This window comes from Plenodomus lingam (assembly GCF_022343315.1).
Source record: "Plenodomus lingam strain CAN1 chromosome Unknown contig_13, whole genome shotgun sequence".
NCBI lineage: Eukaryota > Fungi > Ascomycota > Dothideomycetes > Pleosporales > Leptosphaeriaceae > Plenodomus > Plenodomus lingam.
Window position 1 is genome coordinate 136,951 of NW_027093931.1, and position 23,321 is coordinate 160,271.

The 23,321-nt window shown below is 50.6% G+C and overlaps 13 protein-coding genes across 13 annotated transcripts; 9 read left to right on the forward strand and 4 right to left on the reverse strand.

The window, feature by feature from the left end:
* Positions 1 to 2,637: 2,637 nt before the first annotated feature.
* On the forward strand, positions 2,638 to 3,246 carry IAQ61_001626 (uncharacterized protein; the record flags this gene model as incomplete). Its single annotated transcript, XM_066095174.1, has 1 exon — positions 2,638 to 3,246. The coding sequence occupies one exon, from the start codon at positions 2,638 to 2,640 to the stop codon at positions 3,244 to 3,246; it is 609 nt and encodes a 202-aa protein (XP_065954658.1).
* A 52-nt stretch (positions 3,247 to 3,298) lies between these two features.
* Positions 3,299 to 3,670, forward strand: IAQ61_001627 (uncharacterized protein; the record flags this gene model as incomplete). The annotated part of the gene is made up of 1 exon (XM_066095175.1): positions 3,299 to 3,670. One exon carries the CDS (start codon positions 3,299 to 3,301, stop codon positions 3,668 to 3,670), a length of 372 nt encoding a protein of 123 aa, XP_065954659.1.
* Positions 3,671 to 4,701: 1,031 nt separating this feature from the next.
* IAQ61_001629 (uncharacterized protein) lies at positions 4,702 to 5,280 on the forward strand (the record flags this gene model as incomplete). The annotated part of the gene is made up of 4 exons (XM_066095176.1): positions 4,702 to 4,769; positions 4,821 to 4,877; positions 5,101 to 5,148; positions 5,226 to 5,280. The coding sequence occupies 4 exons, from the start codon at positions 4,702 to 4,704 to the stop codon at positions 5,278 to 5,280; spliced, it is 228 nt and encodes a 75-aa protein (XP_065954660.1).
* A 3,427-nt stretch (positions 5,281 to 8,707) lies between these two features.
* On the forward strand, positions 8,708 to 9,184 carry IAQ61_001630 (uncharacterized protein; the record flags this gene model as incomplete). The annotated part of the gene is made up of 1 exon (XM_066095177.1): positions 8,708 to 9,184. The coding sequence occupies one exon, from the start codon at positions 8,708 to 8,710 to the stop codon at positions 9,182 to 9,184; it is 477 nt and encodes a 158-aa protein (XP_065954661.1).
* Positions 9,185 to 12,004: 2,820 nt separating this feature from the next.
* IAQ61_001631 (uncharacterized protein) lies at positions 12,005 to 12,199 on the forward strand (the record flags this gene model as incomplete). Its single annotated transcript, XM_066095178.1, has 1 exon — positions 12,005 to 12,199. The coding sequence occupies one exon, from the start codon at positions 12,005 to 12,007 to the stop codon at positions 12,197 to 12,199; it is 195 nt and encodes a 64-aa protein (XP_065954662.1).
* Positions 12,200 to 12,508: 309 nt separating this feature from the next.
* IAQ61_001632 (uncharacterized protein) lies at positions 12,509 to 12,694 on the forward strand (the record flags this gene model as incomplete). Its single annotated transcript, XM_066095179.1, has 1 exon — positions 12,509 to 12,694. One exon carries the CDS (start codon positions 12,509 to 12,511, stop codon positions 12,692 to 12,694), a length of 186 nt encoding a protein of 61 aa, XP_065954663.1.
* A 247-nt stretch (positions 12,695 to 12,941) lies between these two features.
* Positions 12,942 to 13,351, reverse strand: IAQ61_001633 (uncharacterized protein; the record flags this gene model as incomplete). The annotated part of the gene is made up of 3 exons (XM_066095180.1): positions 12,942 to 13,147; positions 13,192 to 13,236; positions 13,285 to 13,351. 3 exons carry the CDS (start codon positions 13,349 to 13,351, stop codon positions 12,942 to 12,944), a joined length of 318 nt encoding a protein of 105 aa, XP_065954664.1.
* A 1,665-nt stretch (positions 13,352 to 15,016) lies between these two features.
* IAQ61_001634 (uncharacterized protein) lies at positions 15,017 to 15,235 on the forward strand (the record flags this gene model as incomplete). The annotated part of the gene is made up of 1 exon (XM_066095181.1): positions 15,017 to 15,235. The coding sequence occupies one exon, from the start codon at positions 15,017 to 15,019 to the stop codon at positions 15,233 to 15,235; it is 219 nt and encodes a 72-aa protein (XP_065954665.1).
* A 566-nt stretch (positions 15,236 to 15,801) lies between these two features.
* On the reverse strand, positions 15,802 to 16,258 carry IAQ61_001635 (uncharacterized protein; the record flags this gene model as incomplete). The annotated part of the gene is made up of 2 exons (XM_066095182.1): positions 15,802 to 15,919; positions 16,065 to 16,258. The coding sequence occupies 2 exons, from the start codon at positions 16,256 to 16,258 to the stop codon at positions 15,802 to 15,804; spliced, it is 312 nt and encodes a 103-aa protein (XP_065954666.1).
* Positions 16,259 to 16,684: 426 nt separating this feature from the next.
* IAQ61_001636 (uncharacterized protein) lies at positions 16,685 to 18,494 on the forward strand (the record flags this gene model as incomplete). The annotated part of the gene is made up of 4 exons (XM_066095183.1): positions 16,685 to 17,092; positions 17,142 to 17,209; positions 17,260 to 17,620; positions 17,673 to 18,494. The coding sequence occupies exons 1-4, from the start codon at positions 17,003 to 17,005 to the stop codon at positions 18,492 to 18,494; spliced, it is 1,341 nt and encodes a 446-aa protein (XP_065954667.1). The 5' UTR covers positions 16,685 to 17,002.
* A 238-nt stretch (positions 18,495 to 18,732) lies between these two features.
* Positions 18,733 to 19,429, forward strand: IAQ61_001637 (uncharacterized protein; the record flags this gene model as incomplete). Its single annotated transcript, XM_066095184.1, has 2 exons — positions 18,733 to 18,813; positions 18,869 to 19,429. The coding sequence occupies 2 exons, from the start codon at positions 18,733 to 18,735 to the stop codon at positions 19,427 to 19,429; spliced, it is 642 nt and encodes a 213-aa protein (XP_065954668.1).
* Positions 19,430 to 19,563: 134 nt separating this feature from the next.
* On the reverse strand, positions 19,564 to 20,266 carry IAQ61_001638 (uncharacterized protein; the record flags this gene model as incomplete). The annotated part of the gene is made up of 2 exons (XM_066095185.1): positions 19,564 to 19,820; positions 19,870 to 20,266. 2 exons carry the CDS (start codon positions 20,264 to 20,266, stop codon positions 19,564 to 19,566), a joined length of 654 nt encoding a protein of 217 aa, XP_065954669.1.
* Positions 20,267 to 21,630: 1,364 nt separating this feature from the next.
* Positions 21,631 to 23,286, reverse strand: IAQ61_001639 (uncharacterized protein; the record flags this gene model as incomplete). Its single annotated transcript, XM_066095186.1, has 1 exon — positions 21,631 to 23,286. The coding sequence occupies one exon, from the start codon at positions 23,284 to 23,286 to the stop codon at positions 21,631 to 21,633; it is 1,656 nt and encodes a 551-aa protein (XP_065954670.1).
* Between the last annotated feature and the right edge of the window lie 35 nt (positions 23,287 to 23,321).

The window sequence follows — 23,321 nt, forward strand, 5'->3', positions numbered from 1 at the left end:
CTCCAAGGCGTGACAGAGTCGGAGCGATCATCTGTCTACCCAAGCAAACTCTTCGGTCTTGTGCATACTTTAGCTTTCTCAACAAGTAGGAGCAAGCTTGTACCGCCCACGAATCGCGCGCTCAATTCCTCAATAACGAACAGTGCATTTTTTGGCCTCAAGGAAGGCGTATTCATTATGTGGGACGCGTATATGCGCCGAGTCCCCCTCTGCTGGACAAATGAGAGGCGTCTGAATAACCTGGGCACCTCAAGTAAACTGAGTCACGATGTGCATGGAATTAACGAGGGATATTGACCGACACGAGAAGCGTAGCTGGAACTGAGGGTAATAATTCCGCAAGGGCAGTATACAGCTGCTCAAACCTAGATACGCGAACGAGAATCATGATTGCCGCGTACTGAAATACCTGAAACGGGATGGATTACACCTACAACAGCATTTGCGACCGTTGAACTTGTCTCGCGCCTATCCTCTCAGACCGGACACTGCCATTAAATATGTGTACTTACCTTCGCTTTGAGACACATTGCTTCGAACCCACAAGCTGACATTGAAAACTACAATCGAAAAGAACCCTCACTAGAAATCGAAGAAGGCCCGCTGTCAATCTGCCCTCTACCGCCTCTCGTGGCACTTTTCGCCATTAATAAGCTACAGCTTCGCCCAAAGTCTGCATCGAGCCACTGAACTCAACCGAAGCTAAGATGACAATCATACCGACAATGGCAGTCTGCCCGTTTCCATCGCTGGCAAAGCCTTGTAGAACAAGAGCTCGCCCAAGTTTTGAGCGACACGCCACACCGCAGCGGCCAAGGACCCCCTCTCCGAGCTTAACAATAACAACCTCGTGCTTGCAGATTTTGAGCTAAGAATACAGGTGTCAGCTCCCATGAGCAATGAGATCATACTCCAAGCGGACAACGATTTAAGACTGAACCCGGCAGCGGCGCCACGGCGCGGATACTCACCACGACAGACACCAGAGCGGCGGATTTAGCGAAGAAAGCAGTCACGAAGCAAATGAGGGGGCGCATGGTATCCAGGTTTACCTCGGCGATGAAGGAAACAGGAACATTGTGTATTGCGCTGCAAGTGCGCGGGCCCAGAGTGGTCGAACCAAGGGCTGACGAGTTTCAGTTCCAGCATTAGACCTGGGAAATAAATGCGATACGAAGACAAGATCGCGGGGGCAAATGCAATCTGTCTGCTACATAATAACGCGAAGGGTTGTCAAAGGCAGGCAGAGACCCGAAGGGACACAGTAGTCTTGAAGCTCATCTCTTCAGATAAGGGTCTATTCCCATGCTCTGCTGGGTAGACAAGGGGAGCCGTCACAAGGAGCTTCTTCAGCACCAGATTGAATACTATCAGCGGAGCAAAATTTCGATAGCTAGTACGTAAAAAATGTTGAAGAAGCTTGTGGTGCCATTGGGACGCCCTCAGTCGTGACAATGAAGTTCGCCGGATTGGTTTCTGACAGCCAAACATACTACAGCCAGAGAACACTCAGTGCAAGGTTAGAGCCTACTGAAAAGAGCGCGAGGGATTTCACAAGCAATTGGAGAGTTCAATAGCAGCTAGCACTGTGGTAGGAAATACACTGATGGATGACTTGGGATGCGCCCGTGGGCGGAGATGACAAATGGGTTGCACGGGTATGGGATTTGGAGTAATAGTTGTGAGAAATGCTGGAAGAAGTCGGTACCGGAAGTTAGACAGAAGCCAGATCTGTGATTACTGTTTGCCTTGACTGTGTTGTGTCTAAATGTATGAAACTTGCATTCATCACTGCTTTGATGTACAAATCTGGCTGCCCATCACCTCCAGTGTTATCTGTGTCTCTATCCGATAGTCCTCTATCGATCCAGTTAGTCGCCAACGTCCTGCCCGGATGTATAGCCAATGGATCGTTCTTTCTTACACAAGGCCGCTTGATTTTGCCCCAAACCCCTCAAGATCTTTGAGCTGAGTGGCTCTTCCTACTTCGCTGCTGTCTTCATTTATCTTCTGTCATCCGAGGATTTCGCTGCTAACGTTCAAATTCGAGAGCGCGCAGTTAGGAAGAGGCTATAGGCTTCGGCCTTCCATGGGACGTTACTCGGACAGGGCGTGGCTCGGATGCGGCGCGCGTACGGTGGAGAAGGCGGTGGGATCAGTGAAGCATTGTGAGTTGTCGCCGATTAAAAGAACAAGTATTCGGCAATACTTTGAATGCCCAATGATGGAATATGGCGTTAGTATGGCTTTGGGCTCATCTTTCTTCCAAGCATATTCGCGGGTGATGGTGAGGGCAAGGTCTGCTGCGCTCTGCTCCAACAGGGAAGGAGCACGCGCAGATTGCACTTCGTGCTCAGTAGCATATAAAGAGATTGCAAAATTTTGAAAGCAGCTGTCAATTACTGTTTCTTATCCTTAATTCTCTGGAAGCTATCCTGTGGGATGATATGGATGCCCCTGTCAGGTGCTGCCCTGGAGTCACGTGTCTAGCGCTGCTGAGTGCCCCACGTGCTTAGTATATATTGTAGTTCTCACCACCACTTCCTCGCACCAAAAACATCATAAAACAATAATTGAACATATGCCCCACAGATTTTTTCTCCTCTTTCTCTTCACCTTGCTGCATTCCTCGACAATATGTCTGAGCCTGTATCTCCAGGACCGCAAGCAAGGAACAAACTTTCCCCTTCTTCATCGTCAACTTCTTCACCTGAACAGAAGTCGACAAGACCTCGGGCCTACTCAAAATACGATGCTAACGCTGGTGATTGTTTCGCACATGCTCGCAACCTCGACCATTCGCTAGCTCCGTCTGCGCCAGCTTTCGCCGCAACGAGCAGCTCGGCAAGCGGCGCACAGCTTCCAGCAACCTTTGCTTTCGCCAAAGCTGACACACTGGCTCGGTCATTCGTGCCAGAGGCCCGTCGAGATGTTCCTGTTCCAGCTGCGGTCAAGCAGGGCCTGGAGAAAGGCAGCTATCGCCGCCCCTCCACGAACCTAGCCTTTCCTTCTGGTAGACAAGAAGCTCGTTATACAGCTTCATCCGCCTTCGCTTCGCGCCCTAGTTATTGCAATCATACACAAAAGCCCAAAGTTCCTCCAATCCCAACAACTACCACCCGTGCCATTATGCCGCGTGAAGACGTAAGTATACATCTCATAGACTATGCCCCAACAGACACTGACCCATCCATAGGCAAAGGAGCGTTTGATCTTCCTCGGGCCCCTACGCATCGCCCATTATAAATGCCGCCTCCTAAAACCCAATCACCACAACTGCGGCATTCACCCCGCATCCATGCATGCCAACTTCCTACATTTCCTCAACACTCGAATGGCAGGCGCATTTCAAAAGGTGATCCACAAAGATCCCTTCATTCCAGGCGCCGTCTACACGGTCGCAATCAAGATGACGGACACAGATTTTCTCAGGTACCACGTCTTGCTTCAGCAAGTTCCCGAAGCTTTAGAGATGCAGAAGAAGCTGGAGGCAGACCCGCAAGGGTTTGATGAGTTCACGGCGTCATCGGAGCGTACGGAGGTTCAGGTAGAGACGTATAGGTTCTTGGCTCATTGCAGGCTGGAGGGTCAAGAGCTTGATGAAGTTTCAAGGCGCCTCATTGAGCTCTTTGGTCCCACATGGAAAGCCTCGGGGGCATATGCTGGATAGTAGGGGTAGACATGGGTATCGACTTTTGGTGATTGTTACGTAGCTTAGACGGTCTCCAAGACCTATAAATTTGATAACTTCCTCACAATGCGCATGATTCATGATACATCTTTTTCAAGTCTGGCTTTTTGTCGCTCAGATCTCCGCGTGATACAGACTTACATTACTGCAATAACGTCATATTTTGGGAATGCTGGCAGCAGAGGGCACAGCTTACTTCCTGGTGCATACCTGCCAGATCTACAAGGGTTTTCTCAACTCTATGACTTCTGATCATGGTCCAGTTAAGGTGATATATGTATCAACAGCAGGCCCATCTTCACATTAAATGACACAAGGTCCGATGGTGTAGTGGTGACTCACTGGCTTGGGCCAGAGACGCGTGTTCGACTCACGCTCGGTTCGTTCTGGGCTCTTAGCATTGAAGTGATTAAGCGGCTTCAATGCTAAGAGCCCGGATTATTTTATTTTGGCGAATCCATCATTTCCTCGACACAAGTGAGGCAGAGCTCGCCCCCGGCTTTTTTAAATCAGCAGTAGGTTTCGCTGCTATTGTGTTGTGAGATGAGTCCTGCGCCTTCCTTGTTTGTCCACACAATCTTTTTGCAACACCTTCGGCTTTGTCCGGTTTGCACTACCGTATTGAACGTCCTCGAAGGAGGTAATGTAGATTCCTGGAAAGGCCAGCTCAACAGACACAAATTGTCAAAGATTTGCAGCCGGAGTAGCCAAACACGGTCTCCACTCATATTCCGCATCAGCTTGACATCACTTCACCGTCCTGTGCCGCGACACAATACTAATTCCGTCATGAAACTCACATGACTTGCCCCTCTTAAACGGCTTTGAGAATCACACTGTACGGTCTCTCGTCGTCACCATGAGATATGCACAGGCCCCCGCGGGGGTAACGCTCCGGCCTCCGTAGCGTGTTGCTATCCCGCACATAAAAAAGAGCTCCTGCCCATCCATCATCCTTCTTTCCTACCTCAGGCGCCCGTCAAAACTGTATTTATCCCTAAGGGGCTTCAATGCTATGGGCCCAGAAGGCTTCGGCCATCATTCGAGAGACCAAAGGTGGCAGGCCCACCATCCAGAGGTATGTTCCCTTCTCTTCAAGCTTTGTCGTTTCTCTCGCTAACTTTCGCAGGGCTGGTCCCCTGGATGATGGGCCGAGTACCAGACGTGGCAGGCCCACCATCCAGAGGTATGTCGCAATCTCTTCTCGAACCATTTCCGTTGCTAACTCTTACAGGGCTGGCCCCTTGTTTGGATGGGTCTGACCATCACCTGCTAGCATGAAGTATGTCTCACTTCTAGATGGCATGTTGCAGCAACTTTGCTAAAAGTTTCGGAAGTAACGATGTTCCTGCCCGTTTGGATTCTGACACAAATGGGATGGAGGCGTTCTGAAGCGAGTTGCCTAATAGTGGTACCTGGATCCTATGTTCTCAGGTCAGGAAAAAGCTTGGTGAGACGTAAGTTCATGGGTTGGACAAGCTCCGCTTGTCTGACTTCCTTCCTAAAGGTTCTGACGTTTACTGACTTCGTTTAGATTCTTACGCATATCGCGCGATGCGATCTGTCAAATTTCTTCAACTATACGATGAAAGTCTTATTTTTCATCGACTTTCGGGTGTTAGGGCTTGGATCAAGGAGTTTGTCTCACTTCTTTAATATTTACCGTTGGCTTGATATCCAAAACAGCATGAAATAACTCAATCAAAACCGTGTCAAGCCTTATGCATCTACCATCCCGTACGACTGTGACCATGCAATGACATGACATCGTGATCAAAATTTGTCACTGTGACCGTATGCCTTGAACGGAATCCATTGCGGTATGAAAGGTACCAGATCCACGCGTGTACCTGGTGCCTGCTTGATGCGCGGTTCATCTCGTTAGTACTTCCCTGTGAGTGCATAACGAAACGTCTGTCAGATCTGATGGTGGATCTTGATATCGCGTCACAGAGTCGACGAAAGAACTGCTAGCTAACTTGAAGTTCGAGTACCTCCCAAAGCGTAGCTCCACTCATTTAGTAAGGCTCAATGGAGCCGTCATTCCTTGGAATGAGGGGTTGAAGCCTTTGTCATAGTCCAAAGTCCCCTACCAGAAGTATGTGAATACGACTCACGCCGCCAGGACATTCGTCAGCTAGCCAGTACATACGCTGTTCAGCGTGATACGAGCATACAGTAACATTGCGCGAGTAAATTTAGGACACCATATCCCCTCGCTGCCACTGAGCTTGACACAGAACAGCCAGATGGGACCTCGAAGCCCTCTTTGCAATTCCCGAGATCGCCGGCTTGTTGAACTTCAAAGCCAGGCCACTGGGCGGCAAGTTCGAGGCCAAAAGTTGTCCTTCGAACTCAGAGAATCGCTGGTTAGGCCCTGCTTCTTTGAAGCTGTTTTTTGGTCTGTGAGAAAGTACGAGGACTTAGATTCATCGCGTGGTGCCGCTGTGAAACGGTCAAGTGAATCCTAACACGCGCGCCTCTTCCCTGGTGGAGTGTATTGTGCTTATAAGACCTTTCGCTGCTCTTTCAGACCTTGCTAAGCAGATGCCGCTGGCTCAACTTGCGGTTCGCCTTCGATATGCTGAACTGCTGTGTCAGGCAGCGGGGGATCTTGAATCCACGCATCTGCAGAACGTGACATGTCCGCTCGAGCCATGCCAAACGTAAATGATTATGCTCTTCCAGCTGCGCGCCCGCAAACAGCTACCTTCGCAAGGGAGCATGGCTCTACTGCTCCCCTCATAGGGTCCGGTTGCGTGGCCAAGTCTATGATCGTGCGGACTATAAAAACAAGCCTGAAACTTTGTCCGCAGCATGATCAAGTGCTATAGACTCAATCTTCAGGGCTTTCTTCCATCAAGAGTGCGCATTGCTGTCTCCACTCGCTGTCGCGATATGGAGAGTGCGATTCGACCTTCGAGTCCAGTCCCTCGTCCCTGAATCTTGCCCACAACAAGTCGGTCTCCCCCACCACCCCCCCGCCACCACGAGTGACACCACAACAACGAGAGCGAGATCGGATAAAAAGGAAATATAGAGAAGAGGGAAGTCGCTCAGTAGCTTTACAGCACTGGATCTGAAAAAAAATTGTGTTGGAGGACTCGGGTAGGACTTGGTCGAATCAAAACGATGCGCGCATCCTCCTCCTTGCACTGCACCGCCGCAGCTCCACGACCGACCGCGAACAGCGAGAAGGACATGCCAGGATGTGGGGAATGACATAAATAACGAGGTCAGTAGCTTTGCCACGCTGGATCAGAGGTTTTGGGCAGGAGGACTTGGACAACTCGACGCGATTCCCCCGCCCTCCCCTACCATGCACCGATGCAGAATCTCGACAATGGTCGAAGCGAACGAGCTGAAAATACATGTAACAGGGGTGTTGGGACATATAAAGAGGTCAGCAGCTTCATCGCGCTGGATCAGAGGTATTGGCTCGGACAAGATGATGGATATGGGCGAATCACTTCAAATCCCCTCCTTCCCCCCTTCATCGCCCTCCTTCGCCTTGCATCGTTGCAGCACACGGCCGCCCGAGCGAATGTACCGGGCGGGATACAACAGAGTAGGCAAACATACTAAAGGGTATAAGGAGGTCAGCACCTACGAAGTGCTGAATCAGAAGGTGACAAGAATGGGGTGTGGGATAGCTTTGGAACTTGCCCCTTCACTTGTATCGCAGCCTCGAGCCGAACATTGGAGAGGGCAGGGGATATAACGTTGATCGAAGGCTTCTCATGTGCCGCAAGGCATCGTGAGAGCTGTGCGCAGTGAAGATATGTGGTGGACTAGGTGGGCACGCACAACCCATCTCCGATCAACATCTCCGCCTGCCCGTACTATGTTGGAGACGTACTGGCAGACATTTCTCTCCAACTATTTCGTCTTTCCCAGACAGTTTTACTGTGTTAAAGTGGCATCGATGTACAAGCCTTGCGTCGTCAGCCGCAGGCCCACAGTGAGCTACGTCAGGTATGGTACCCATTGACCTTAAAGACTTGCCCATGAAGCCTTGTGCCGACAGGTGGGCACTGAGAAAGTAAAGATTACCTTGAGCACATTTAGGTTCGAGATCGCGCCCAAGCCCTACCATATCATAGCGGACACCAGCACTGCGACGGCCAACTGCGTAGGACTCCTCATCCGCACTAACTCTCCCGCTGGGCTCACAGAACCCCACCACCAACAGGAGCGGAGGCTGAGTCTGCAACAAGGAGTAGTAGTAAATGGCAGCACCAGGAGTAAATTCAAAGTGAGCGACTTTCCGTTAAGAGTAGTGGCCTCAGTTCAGCACTCGTCCACCGGATCGTTTTGTCCATGCGCAGCTCCGCTGTGGATGACAAGGAGAAGTTTGGCACAACGGGCCTTTTCAGTTCTCGCACTTGTAAGGCTACCATATATGGCCACTAATTCGGCGGCTTTTAGGAGAGGGACGTTGAAAGCTAGAGGTAAGCACAACAGCTCACCCTGGTGGGCTTGGGTCGTGTTGCTGCGTTGTTCAGGATCCACCTCGTGTGTCGAACTCGGCGCCTCGAGTCTACGACACGAACCTTCGAACGGATACTACATGACGCGCAGCGATGCTTCACACCCCAGATGTTCTAGCTATCATTGGGGTTCCGAACGAGCAATAATTCGCGTCCGCTGTGCGATTTTGCCTCCAAATTTGTCTCTTGCACGTCTTGGGCCCATTCACCTAAAGGACTGCGACAGCCTGGAACGTTCAACGTGTGGTCAGAAAGCACAGAATCACGAGAGCTCCAGCGACGACGGGCACCACCACCTCATCTTTCCCCCATGAGACTTCTCTAATAGTGACGTACACTTCGAAGTTGAAAGTGTATCGAAGAGTCCACATCTGGAATAAAAGGCTGCAGCGCGCTCTGCGTAGCCCCACAGGTTCACCGCCCTAAACTTGGTGAGTGTCGGGACAAGACAGTAGGGCTAAGGAACAAACAAGAGGATCCCTGCATATGCTCGCACATCACCGGACGACATTGAACGTCCCCAAAAATGTTCAAGATGAGGTTGACGTTTCCTTCCGCACGGTCGACTCTGGCTGCACCCACACCCATCGCAAGGCTCTCGATACGCCGCATCGAACAACTTTATGAGGTATTTTTCTGTCACTGCCCGAAAGAGATAAAGAAGCACCCAAGAGATCTTCGATATAGCATGGAACGCATCGCGTACCGCTGCTTCCGCAAAAAGGGGGGGGATACTGGCAACCTGGCGGCTAATCGTCCGCAATGGCAAGACTGCTTCAGGATGAAGCTGCGATTCCCTCCTTGTCGCAGGTTGTGTCCAGTCCAACAGCTCATCACTCTAGTCATTGAGCTGTCGCAGTCTCATTTCATGATTCGAGACACGAGCTTACGACAAGGCTTCGTTGCTGCAAGGAGGGCCAAGTGTCGGGTTGTTATCACCGTTGAGCCAGACCTTCGGTCCTTGAAGAAAACCAGGCTGTTGAGAAGGATACCTCTGTGGTAATACATCATGGAAATGGCACTATCCTCTCGAGCAAGAACGAGAGACACGTTCTAGTCAAGATAAGATCGTGAAACTGTCTCGCAAAAGAGCGAATACAAAAACAAGAAGTCTTCTGCATCGGCAGCCACTGAAGATCGAATAATGACATTCCGCTCCCTTGCTGCGGTAGTCCCTGAATAAGGCAGACGAAGAAATACCTCGTGCATCCTCGAGCAAGGGCTGTACGGCCAGCAAATTTTGACTCGCAGCGGACCGTCGATCACCTGAAACGATTTCTCAAGCCATTGCAGGCGAAGCAATCGAGTGGCCGAAAGAGAGGAAGGCAGTGCTTTGCGAGGTAATGGTCTCGCAACCGGTCGCGATATCAGGAAGAGCAGCTGCACTAGTCAGCTGCTTGTGCTGCTGCAGTCGTACAATGTAGAGTTCCACATCTAACAAAACGGCGTCTCACACGTCGCATGGTTAAGTCTCCAACTAAGTCCGGCGAAGTACCTATGCAGCGACGCCGCAGGACAGCTGGACTGAAGCTGCGCTCTCCGATCCCGGAAGTTTTGGGACAAGGTGCACAGAGCCCAAGGTCTTTTACGGTGCTCCCCAGGTCTGACATTGTGTTGAATAGGGACCGGGTGTTCGACCGTATAGCAGTACCAAATGCTTAGACAGCTGGTCAGTGCCACGAACTGTGGTATCAGTGGCTAAGACATTGTCTTGGCGTTCATTCCTTGTCTGAGATTATCACCTCATGGGGTGGCAGAATGGCCCTGCATAGCGACCAGGCTGGTATACCATGATCAACCTCGAACTGCACATCGTGTACGTCAGGACACATACTCCGAAGTTTCTTAACTGCCTGGAACGCGGTTCCTACCCCTGAGGCATCAAGTCTTCCGAGTTCAACGCAATTGTTGTGGCACACATCGCCTCCAATAATGAACGTCGCGAGGAATCAAATCCCGAGTGGATGGTTGTCTCACCGTGATTGATATTCGACACTCGTTGGTTTCTTCCGCCAAAGTCAACTTTGACTGCAGCTCGTTTCCGTATGACGGAGGAATATTGAAGCTTTGCATTTCCCTGACGGTGTTGGGTTTGGAGACTTGATGTGCTTTTTAATGCTTGTGCAGAAGGCAATATGCACAGACTTGGAACCTTTCGCCATTTGTCCTACTATTGCCTGGACCATTGACGAGCATGTCTGTTGTCCTGAACATGCTCCTGTGAGAAGAGACTACCGAATCGTCAAGGAATACCTCTCTCGCATCTGTTGAGCTTGAGCTTGGAATATGAGACGCTCGGGACGCGTCTTGCGCATTAGGCATGATGCATCAAGCAGGCCATAAAATAGGAAGACTGGCTGAAAAGTGACACCGCTAAAAGACTTCTAACAACAGGAACGATGGTCCACTTCCTCGTTGTGTCTCAAGCTTATCGCCTTTCCAGGCCTCGTCCGGCACCACGCTGATATAGATAACCCCTGGCTCGATCGATGAACATCGGCCAGCAATTAGAGAAAATGCAAAGGGCTCAGACTGCGATGTCTCGAACGGTAAAGGGAAGGGACCGCGTGTAGAGCTAAAACAACATAGGGAAAAATGTAGACCGTGGAAGCTGACTGGGGTCGACAACGAAAAGAAGACTAGACCGCCATTGGCGTTGTCAATGGAAAATGATCGTTATTGCGATGAATCAGACGACAGTTGAGCGAGTGCAAGGTACTCTAGTGTTTTAAAGTTGCAGATCAGTTTGAAAGGAGACGAAAATACTCGAACCGCCATAGGCGTTGGCCATGGAAAGTGGATCAATGCTGCAAGGAAGAGAAACAGGGAAATCGCAGACGAAGTGTGGAGGTGCAAGAGTTGAATGAAGGACTTGGAAGATACAATGAAAGAGACAGATTGGGATGGTGTAGGAGCTGGGGACATAATGAGAGAGATGAGAGCAAAACTCGAACCGCCATTGGCGTTGGCCATGAAAGTTGGGTTGCGCAGGAGGTGAAGTAAAGAATGATGAAGAGACAGAGCAAGATCTTTTGAAAATAAGGAAAAGAAGAACATTACTCGAACCGCTATTGGCGTTGGCCAGGGAAGTGGATTTGTACTGCAGAAAGAGATACCCCAGCGCCAGACATGAAGAAACGACAGAGGATATGTTGGGTATGAGAAAATGTTCATGCTGCATGCATGAGACATGAGGAGATGCACAGCGGAGTCAAAAGAGGAGGTGCAAGAACAAAGAAGCTGAGAAGAGTAGACATGTGTAGCGACGCAGCGGATGGGTAGGAAGCAGAGAAGAAGAGACGACGAATACGCGATCCGCCATCGGCGTTGGCCTGGGAAAGTACTGGGAGTGGGTCTGAACAACTAGGCGATACAGAGACAAGCAGACAGTAGAGGCGCATGAGGAGAATCGAAAAGGACTGAGATAGATCGAGCAAGCCAGCATATCGGGTTAGCCATTGGCGTTGACCGGAAGCAAGGGGAGCGATGTTGTGAAGGATGCGGAATGCAGAGGAATCTTGCGAAGCGAAATGGGGACATATGAGGAAATTGCGCTTTCCGACGGCAACTTGCAGGAGAGCGTGGGTGGTAATTGAAGAAGAGATGGACAATGAGGAAGAAGAGAATAATAGAAAAGACGAGATCGACAAGAGGGAGGAGATGTCGGAAGGGAGAATGCAAAGGAAATTGGGGAGTGCTCAACGACGGAACGAAGGAGCCCAGCATGACGGGCGCCTACGGCGTTGCTTGGAGTGGAATGATGCAAGGGTGATTTGATGAAGTCCTGAGATGAAATGAGAAAGGCTCGTGGAAATGCAGGCCAATGGCAGGAGACGACGCGTCGCATATCCAGATCACCTCTGCCCAAGCGAGTGTCTGTCCTGAGCTTGATGGGTATAAAGCAGCCTGGAAATCCGAGGCACCAGAGCTTGCGCAAACCCCAAGGGGATTTGCAACGAACTCCATTGGCATTCAAGAGAGCGAGCGACTGGAGGGCATGAGATGCCTGTGGCAGTAGCGGGGAGATCGAATAAACAGGTCTGTCAGAGAAAGACTGGGGAGCGCAACAAGACGAAGCAAAATCGAAGATGCAGATATTCGAAAGGAACCATGGGCCGAGTCGCCATCGGCGTTGCCCGAGGAAGTGAGAATATTTGGAGAAGAGTGAGAAAAAAAAAGGTTGTAAGCAGGGAGAGAGGGGGAAGGAGACTGTCGGGAAAGAGTGGAAGTTTCGAGTGCAGGGGGCTGACAACTTGGGGAGGAAGACGAGATGATAACGTAATTGACAAAAAGAACGGAGAATGGTAAAGGTCATGATGACGAGAATATGGAGGTAACGCAGGTCAAGAAACCGCTCGGGAAACTTGGCTTGCCATTGGCATCGCCCAGAGGTGCTGTTGCTGAGGGTATCAAAGACGAGATAAGTATTCAGGAGTATGAGAGAAGAGGCGAGGGCATGAGAAGAAGCGAGAAGAGCAGGATGGAGTGGAAGCAGAAAGAGAGAGCCGGGTGATATGAGAGTGAAAGAGCAGGATGGAGTGGAAGTCGCATACACGGGTCGCCATGGGCGTCGCCTGGAATATGATGGTGGATTGAGGATTAGAACTCGCAAAGAAAGTATTCGGACGACGGGAAGCATGTGCAGAATGGAACATAGCAGAAGGTGAGAGGCCGCGAAAGTCATGCGCCATAGGCTCGAAGGAAGAGGGAGAGGACAGAGAGGCAGTCCGAAAGGGAGATGAAAAAAAGTGGAAGAGATATTACGGAAGGGATATTTGAGTGACTCCTTCATGAGCGAAGCGAAGTGCTGGGATGGTGAAGAGATGGAAAGTTAAGAAAATGACAGAAGACTGAACGAAATGATGGTGGTCCGGAACCATGATCTGGCATGGGTCGAACCCATGCAGGAGCGTATCGACAGTCAACGCCAGCAAGAGCAATGATGGGATGAATAGAGGAGCAACGACTGTACATGTTAGCAATTCAGGACCAGCGAGGGCAACTACTTACCTGCCTGCATCGAGAGCATCAGTATGCTACTGCTATTGAAGTATGCTATCAAAATTAGCATGCGAGATTGGCGAATCTCTGGACAAGACTCACCAGGCCGCTTCGGCAGACAACACACACAACCGTGCTGTGTCGGGTACTGGCGAGAGCCATTCGACATGGTGTTGGAACCACGAAGTTAGCGCTGTTGTCTGAAGCGCATACGCGCATGCAGAGAAGTTAGTCTTCGAGCAAGACATCGGTTGCAAATGTCGGTATCAAGATGAACTTCGAGACAATGCTCCTGAAAGCCCAGTATCAAACCATGGCCACCAGGTGTCGTTAGTCATAGCTCGTATCAGCGTCACATCGAGAGCGATCGAACCAAGCAGGCGAGAGCGGTCGAGCAGTCTGTCGATACACAAATTTTGTTCGCAAGAGTCATGCGACTATCACTGGTTGTTGAGCCGTCTCAAGGGAATGCGACCACATTGCCACCCTGCTACCAAACATCGATCAACTCGACCATGAGTTCAACGCAATCACCATCTGTCACGATACCCAATATGAGTCTTACCCACAGCCGACGTGTCATGGGGTCCGCGACGATTACCAGGGGCTACTCGGATCGTTGCCAGCCCGGGTACTCCAGCCGCTGGCATGGCTTGCTCATCTAAGCGCGCCCCATGCCTAAAGAGATACCCTTCGTGAACAGAGACCTTTTCGCGACGGTAGAGTCCGGTTGTCCCAATGTAACCTTGCTGTTATCAGGAAGAGCCACAGCGAGCAGCGCTAGAGGCGGAGATGCGAAGAGACGATGAACGAGTCGTGAAAGTATGAGATCGTCGTCGCCAAGAAGGAAAACGGCATGTCGACATCAAAATGACTGAGAAATACTGAAGTCGAGAAAGATGCAAAGACGGCGAGAGACGAAGAAAAGGATCGAAGTATAAAAAAGCGTCCTAAAACACTTAGTCGACCGACAAAAAATAATCATACTTTCCTTCCAGCGTCTGTGTGTCGTTGGTACACAGTCTATTGCTACACACCTCAAGCTGCATGCCATACGATTTCAAGGATGAATCCAAGGAGATCGCAGAGGGACTCGATATGAGGGTGAGCGCCAGAGCAGTGGTCGCCAACGTGTTGATTGGACAACTGGAGCCAATGATGGTGTGGTGTGCCATGTGTCCCGGTGGTTTGGATTTGTTCATGCCGAACAAAGATAGATGCATCAGATAACGCTCAACATCCCAGGCCGCTTGACATACGATTCCGGAGATATCGCAGAGGAACTCGGCAAGAGATATGAACGCCAACATAATGACCGACAACCTGTCCACGACATTGTTGAACTGAGCGTCGGTGTAGCTGATCAATGAGATCGGCAATCATGCGAGCGGTCCATTTGAGCTGAGCATCAACGAATGCGTCGAATGAGTGGCCTTGACCGTAAGAAGTGAAGGCTTGTTGAAAGACTGGTTTTCTTTGGCAAAGAGAGGCAGTGATTGTTTGTGTGGTGTCCCGTTCGTATGGGGCTCACAGTGGCAAGCATGCTATGCTGCATGTCCTTGAGATTATACGAAGACATCATGTTGGCATAAGAGTATCCTCATTGCCTTTCCGACCTTATCCAATGGACCGAGGGGTACGTGGTGAGCGGACGGAGGCGTACGATCGTGCGGAGGTCGGAGCTGCGTGTGAGTGTCAGTAAGGACGCTCTGCCGGGCTTGACAGACTGAGGGAGTTTGTTAACATACTTGAAGCTTCCAAATGGTTGAGGCAAGCTTTGGCTAGCACTCGGTTGTTGTACTGGGGTTGATTCCCCACGATGGTTCTGGCTTGAATGCTGCCGGCAAGCCTGATGGACATTGCTGTCCTCGGCAATACAATGGCTTTGGAGATGATGGATCTACCTGCTATGGAGATACCCAAGCCTTTCAGGTTGCTCCCAGGCGAGGCACGGGTGCTGCAGGTGCTAAGATTGGCCGGCAATTCTCGCGGTGATGAAGCTGGTGGCAACGATGGCCACAACCACGAAGGCAAGCCCAGGAGAGGGCGCTGAAGCTACCTCCGAGGCTCTGGAGGTCATTCGGAAGCCCTTCGACACTTCTGACAGCGCTGTCTGGGTGAGGTTGGTGCGTTGATTGGGTGCGAGCTGCATGGGCTGCGTTCTGCCAGGGAGCTATCGCGCCACCGCGTCGCCTTGAAGGACATCAACACTAGTATGCAGAGAATTGTGAGAGTGAGCTCTACAACACGGAAGCTATCTCAGGGTCGGAGAAGGTGGTGTGTTGTTGATGTGGGTGGGGAAGGGGACGTGGAGGGGTTGGCTAGAAAAGTCGCGATACCCACCTTGGTGTTGAGGGCTCTCCCCAACCCCGCTGGCAGTCCCATCATAACACCCCCTACGACTCCAGAACACCACGTCTGCACATCTTCGGAGCATGCGGGATCGACTCGGGGGCCTGGTATTACTCCCTGCATCTCTCATCAGCCTCGCAGAACATGGTGTCGATGTCCCAGATTGTTCCTGCAGATGGCGCTCGGCCGCTGGTACTACCATAGCTTCCGCACCAGCCCCTCCATCCTCACAGCGCCTGTAAAGGCCAGGCAGCACCGAGAGCAGCTTCAGTATCCTCCTTGCAGCTCCAGCGACGTCGTAGGGAGCATGTACAGCATATGAAGGCAGTCGAGAGACTCTCCCCTGAGTAGCTTCACGCCCTTCATAGCGACCCCGGGAACCATACTGTACCGTAAATCAGGCCGCGAAATACACCCGAATTGCATACGTCACTCTCAGAAGACCAACAGCCCATGTACATACATCCGAGAACTCACGCGAGCGCTGGGCTATTGAGAAACGGTACAGGCCACAAGAAGCTGTTACCTACTTTACGAAACAATAATCGACTGCCCAACGAGAATGCGGAACAACAGGGCTTGGGGAAGAACGATCAGGACGCGGAGAGCATGGCGCCAGTCGAAGGAGCTGCTCAGTACAATTTGAGCCCCTTGCACTACAAGGGATCCGGTTTTGTGGTTGTTGTACAAACAAAATGTGGGGCACATCGTATATTGTACCCATGCTGCTTATCTGGGTGCAAAACATCTGGAGAAACCCGCTAATGTGGCGACAAAGTACACCGTAGCGGGCACTTAGAGATCAGAAGAGGGACAAGACTCCAGTCGTACTAAGAAATTTGTTCTATTCTAGATAGGGATCAACGTCTAATCGCAGGAAGCACTACCTTTGTTTCTCTATTATTCGTACCGCTCGTTGATCGCAGTGGTTCGATCCCCTATGACACCCAATTCTTCCATATGTTTTCCGTGCGTCCTGATTATTATATAGCCACCGTCTGTCGACTCTATGACCTGCCTTAAACAGTAACTCAATATATCGGATGCGTTGCTTCTTCTGTCTAAGTCTCCGCCTAGCATGGCATTGGTTGTTCCTTGCCAATCCTTCCCGGGCATCGGGCTATTACCAATATGGCTACAAGCTCAATATATACACTGGCACATGAACACGGAACATTCGATTAAGCACCAAAGCCGAAACTGAACTCATGCTTGCCTCTCCGCTTTTCCTCCCCGCAAAATGTCTCCACCGCCTTGTTCAAATCAATATGAGCGGCCCCGGTACGGGAGCGTCACTCCTCACTCGTGACATGGCAGCATGTTTCCGTCAATGACCATAGAGTTAGAATACATGGGCAAGGGAAAATGGGCCATCGAAGTCCCGCACGGTATAATATTGAATTACATATAGTGAAAGCATGTCCTTCAGATCCAATATGCCTCAACGACAACGTCAATCGACTTCATCATGCGTTTTCTTGGCCTTGCAACAATCGGGCTCCTTGCCGCAGTCGCCAGTGCATCTCTGCAAATAGTTCCGGGGGCGACCTGGACTGCAGTAGGTTAAGCATCGTCAACAACCTATATAGGGACTGAATTTTCTCTAGACAAATACTGGCACTCACATTCAAGCACACGGTGCAGGGATCATCAAAGTCGGCAACAAGTGGTACTGGTGAGTTTTTCTCCTCTACTACAATAATTGTAAAACTAACACGCTGTTAGGGTGGGCGAGGATAAGACTAACGGCACTGCTTTCATCAATATCAACTGCTACTCTTCCACCAATTTGGTCGAATGGAACTATGAAGGTGCATTGCTCTCCCAGACCGCATCAGGTGATACCGGACCAGGACGTGTGATTGAACGACCAAAAGTCATATACAACAAAAAGACCAACAAGTATGTAATGTGGATGCACATTGACAGTTCCAACTACGGCGAAGCGAAGATTGGAGTTGCGACTGGCGATTCGGTGTGTGGAAAATACACATATCTCCGGAGTGAGCAGCCGCTTGGTCACCAGAGTCGTGATTCGGGTGTATATGTCGACGATGACGACAAGGCATACCTGCTGACTGAAGATGTATGCTGCTCCTACCTGTAAGATTCGTGCGTCAATTGACTGACAATGTTAGCGACAAAACGGCCTACGCATCAACTCACTCTCTGACGACTATCTGAATGTCGTCGAGAACGTCTACACTTGGGCCGAGAAGTACGAGTCACCCGCCGTGATCAAGAAGAATGGCGTCTACTTCATGTTTGCTTCTCAACTCACTGGCTGGAACCCAAATGACAACTATTACAGCACCTCAACATCGCTCGCTGGCCCTTGGTCCGCGTGGAAAAAGTTTGCAGATTCTGGCTCAAACACTTATGCTTCACAAACCACATTCGTGCTACCGGTTGGCAACAACTTCATGTACCTTGGTGATCGCTGGGTCAGCGGCAACCTCATGCGTAGCACATATGTCTGGCTACCATTGACAATCGACGGGACAACTGCTAGTATGAAGAACATGGTTAACTGGGTTCTGGATCCAAGCACTGGCTCCATGACCGCTGGCCCAACAGAGAACCAATATGAGGGCGAAGCTGCAACGCTCTCTGATGGTGCAAGGTCTATATCATGTTCAGGATGCTCGGGCACGAATGCAGCAGGATATATTGGCGGTTCGACAAATGGCGCAGTGGTTTTTTCAGACGTGCAAAGTTCAGCAGCAACGCGCACGACCATTAGGATCAAGCACATGAATGGCGACAGCAGCCAACGTTTTGCCAATGTCAGCGTCAACGGGAAGAGCCAGAGGATTGCATTTTTGCCTAATGGAGGGAGTGAGCCAGGAACTTCAGTTGTGCATGCGGACTTGAAGCAAGGAGCCAATGAGGTCAAGATCTCTGGCTTCAACAACGGTTGGGGGCCTGATGTAGATCGCTTGATGGTACCGAAGTCGTGAACGTACTTCAATCAGCAAGGTGCAAGACGATATGTATTCATCCGTATTGATGCACGCCCTACATAGCCTGAACTCTTTTCTCATAGCTTACACTACTCGTATCGACGGTGACGCCGAATTGCTCTGTGGTGACCATTTCCCAAAACACCCAATCGGGCTTAGTGTCTCCGTCGGCACCTTCATCTGTGGGTAGCTGCTTGCCCATTTCCCCTCCACAACAACACACTCTTTTCTCAACATGCCCGAAAAGCCCAACAAGATGGATATCGTAAAACTGTTCCGTGGTCTGACCATCAAGCACGAGCACAAACCTGAAGCCGTAATTCTACATCCCTTCCAATCTCCATTCTCACGTGCTAACTTACTCCCCACAGGCTACTTCCAAGGAAGCATCAAATACCAAGATCAGCTTCCTACAGCTCCCTGGCGAGATCAGAAATCAGATATACAGTTATCTCGTGTATCCTAATCTTCGCCTCATTCAAATCAACGACTGCACAAAGCCTGAACACATGGGCTACAACGTCCTTTTCCCCGCCATCTTCCGCGTCTCTCGTCAAACCCGCGCCGAAGCCCTGTCTTACCTCTGCGCCACCAAGGTATTTCAGATCTGGCGCATCACATCTGCAAACACGTTCTTTGCTGTGATCGGCCCGGCCATTGGCAATATCAGGGACATTCTCGTTCAGCAAAGCGCGACGGAGCTCACGACGACCGAGGCAAGCAGGGAGGAAGTGGCGAGGTTTTTCACCTTCATTGAGCGAGCGAGTTCGCTGAAGGTGTTTGAGGTGGAGGGGCTGGGGAGGATGCCGGGGATTGTGACAGGTGGCATCCATGCCAACTTCATGAGGAGCTTGGAGATGGTCGGGGAGAGGGGGGTTAGAGTTGAGCATTGGTTCGGGCTGCGGGGAAAACAAGGGTTAACTGGCGGGTAGTCGGGGGAGGTGGTTGTTGTGTACGGTATAGGTCAGTGTGATGTTGAGCACTTAGCACGTGTTATCACACACAAGCCCCCGGCATAGCAGAGACGTATGGTTGTATACATGATTCTGGTGTAGACCTAGTAATGCTACTTCCCACGAGACACTGGGTCCCGAATCATCACCGTGCTGGTATCGGTACCCTCGAGACCGTACTTCTTGAGGTCCCATATCTCTTCGTGGCGTGCGCTGAATCCCAGACTCGTATACAACGGCCGAGCCATGGATGACGACTCGAGGAAAGCGGGCATATTGTCCTTGTCAGCCTGCTCGAGACCCCATTTGAGAAGCATTGTCCCAGCTCCTCTCCTATGATGCTCTGGGTCCGTAACTAGGATATGCAGAACTGAACTAATTAGTCATCCATACCATGTAGTATGGTGGTAAACACCCACAGTAAAACGGTTTCGTGCCCATATACTCTTTTCTCACCCTGTGCAAAAACCACATGAAATCCTGTGCAGCGGGCCTTCCCTCCTCGTCCTTCCCTGGTACCGGCAACATCTTTTGTATTTGTTCTTCGGTCCTCTCGGTCTTATTGATGCGCCATTTGGCGCCTGCGATCATCTTGCCGTTGAGATCTGTGTCAATGATCTTGAGGTATGTGACATCTTCCTCTTCACGAAACGACTTGACATGCTTCTCTATCGATTTCTCCAAATGGTCGTCGGGCATAGGGTTTGGGATGAGAAGTTGCATCATACCGTGACCCAGGCTGCTGAATGCAGAGTTCATAATGCGCGTAAAGTCCACGAGGTCGGGCTCGGTGCAAGGTTGGAGTTCTAGCGGCATTGTGAAGATTGGGCGAGGGGTTTCTATAGTCGCTTTGATAAGTGACAGTTGTAAATGAATGAATTATCATGTGTTGTCCGGGACGATGATTTGGGTTTAAAGACCTTCTAAATGAACAATGGCGGGGTGATTTGCGCGCCGCCCGTTGTGATTGCCGCTGAAGCGCTGAGTCAGTTCCGCCCTTTTTGTGGAAGGCCTGACTCGGCCTTGTCCCGTTGGATATCACACTGTCGATTCTCGGTCATCATACCGCCCTTTGATCGTTCTAAGCCTTTGACTGTTAACAGTTACACCTTCCTCTATAGGAACAAACAAAATAATTGGCTAATGCCCCACACGCTGCTCGTTGTTATCAACGGTGGAATGAATACCTGGGAATGGCTGTGCAGCGTCGAGCGTGTTGAAAGTGTTCAAGAATACTATCGTTCACACAACTTGTGCACATATCGTATATGAGTACCTGATAAAAAATCGCTGCACGGTTATCCATTCTGTCTCGACGCCCAGCTACCTAAGTCTCGTGAAGCCTTTTGCTGAAGCACCTACCGGTAGTTGGGGACGCCTCAGCGCCAGTCTCTCATGTGCAAATCCCCATCAAGGCCAAACCTCTTCCTGTGCGCTTGTCCTTATCTGAGCCTTTGTTCTTATTCATGGGCAGTTTCTGAACACCCAACCAGATGTTTAGAGACGAGAGCGAGTTCGTTATGTAGGTACTGTGCTCACTCGATTTCAACGCCGTCATCGTGAGTATTACGCATATCCAATTGGTCAGCCAATTACCTACCGTAGATCGTTAGAGATCGCCCGGATATACCCGCCCTTTGCCCACCACATACAGCCCTACAGGGCTGTCTGCCCAATAGTGCGATGTCGCACCCTGCCTTCGCCTTTTCGAACACGCTTTGTACACCGAGCACGATTGCATCCAATAAGGCACCACTTCTACAGTTGACCAGTCTGATATTTCCACATGACGTTCGTTCGATCTCACGAGCCACGAGCACCACTTCAACAACAACGCTTGAGCAACGTCCCTGCGTCAAACATCGAGAGCACCGAAAGTATCTGTTAAAAAAGAGAGATCATCTACGCAGGACAAGCCACGTTGTTAGAGCCACATATATCGTACATAAGGAGCGGATAAAAGGCTAAAACATGTACTTCAATATCAAATTACTTGCAGGGACAAGTTTTCTGCCGAGAGCATACAAACATACAAATCCCCACAGCGATAGTGCCAGCGATGGGAGAACCACCTCACATAACCCGAATTATGCCCCTCTGTACGCCCGTCAATACAGTTTATAATGGATTGCTCCCAACAGAGACAAAGGAAAGGGCAGAATCCGACGCGCATGTTGAAATCAACGACTGGTCGTGTTGACGACGGGTAATTCAGCAACAATTGGTGAAGGACCACCAGCAACATCTGTTGAAGCAGCGACATTACGTATACCATTATCTTGCGCAGCCAAGCTGACAGAATTTAAGGCAGTCTCTGAAGTTGATTTCACAATCATACGATGAGGCGGCCATTGACGCGTAGCTGTTGTATCGAAATTGCGGACCGGCGATGGCATACATGTGAGAGAAGGCTGGGCCGTCTTTGGGGCTGAAACACCAGTATGAGCATATTGGACTGCTGTTTCTGGGGCATGTTGCGTACTTGCGATTTGGCTCTGAGCGATCTTAACTCCAATCGAGGGACGCATGGTCGCAAGAGACGGTATCGATCCAGCGTGGGTTAGGTCTGGTAGCAGGCAAGCGCGATGAGTTTGAGTGGGTGCAGACGTCTGTTGCTGCGGCAATTGAGAGTTTCTGGGCTTGGGGGGACAATGTGGTGACGGTGAAGAAATAGTAGGAGATCCGCTAAGGTAAGCCTCTGCTCGATGGACGAGAGCAACGTCATTATTAGCCAGGAAGCTCTGAGGAAACAAAGGCAGGCCGAAGTCTATGCTTATATGTCCGTTGGGAATCTCGACGCCTAGACTTGGGGCTGGCTTCCTAATCTTGGGTTCTTTAATGATTGGTGGCTCAGGCTCAGGCTGGTTGGCATATAATTGGGAAATATGTTTGGGCCGGTCTCGCATCGACGCTGGTCGGAATACCTCTTTAGTTCTGAGAACGGGCGCTGATCCTCTGACACGAAGACTGCCAGCCCTCCGCATATTTGATAGCCTTGCTGCTGTCGACGAGAAGGCAGGGAGTATGTTACTGACACGGTCTCGGTCATGATGCCCCGCCGAATCTTCCAACACTGTAGTAGCTCCCGTAGATTTCGTACAAGCCGATGACTGTCCGCTTCCACGCTTCTGGTCTGGGGCGTAAGATGATTCACTGGAGAATCGAGATTGGACAGTTCTAGCAGCACCTGTAGAACCGTACCCTGCCCCATTCCAGTCAGGCGATAGGGGAGGATCTGAATGCGAATCATTTCTGAGCCCGCGATTGAGCCAATTGCAGAAGCCCTCTGCATCCCAGTGACGCTGAATCTGGTTTTTTTTCGAGCTTTGGCTCTTCCTGCGATCTTTCAGAACAGCCAATACAGCTTTTCCAATCAGCTCTCGCGCATGTGGCGAGGGAAATTGCTGAATGTTCCATCTCTTTTGATCAGCGTCGGCAAATGCATACAACCTGCTCCTCACTGGGCATAGTGCCATGACTTCTGCGTCAGTCATGTCCAGGAACTCTTCTCCTGTCTTATGGCAATTCCAGCATGCCTCCAAGACCCACTGTGGACATGCCTTTGCGCAACCAAAGACCCTGGTTGTCAGCACAGCATATATGAAGTACTGAACCTCCTCGCGGCTGGCAGCTGGTGATGGAAGATACAGAGGAGCCTCGTCGTGAAGGTTTCTCTGGACTAACTTGGGGTCTTTGGGTAACGTGAGACGGCAAGCAGCCTGCTCAGCCACTGGCGCCAATGGAATCTGGCGTGAGGTTGGTGAATTCTCGCTGGACTTGAACTTATTCAATGCCCTGGAAGAGAGCTTTCGCATTCTCTCCCGAAGTGAGACCATGATTTGCGTGGCGTAGGCCTGGAGCCAGAAGTTGA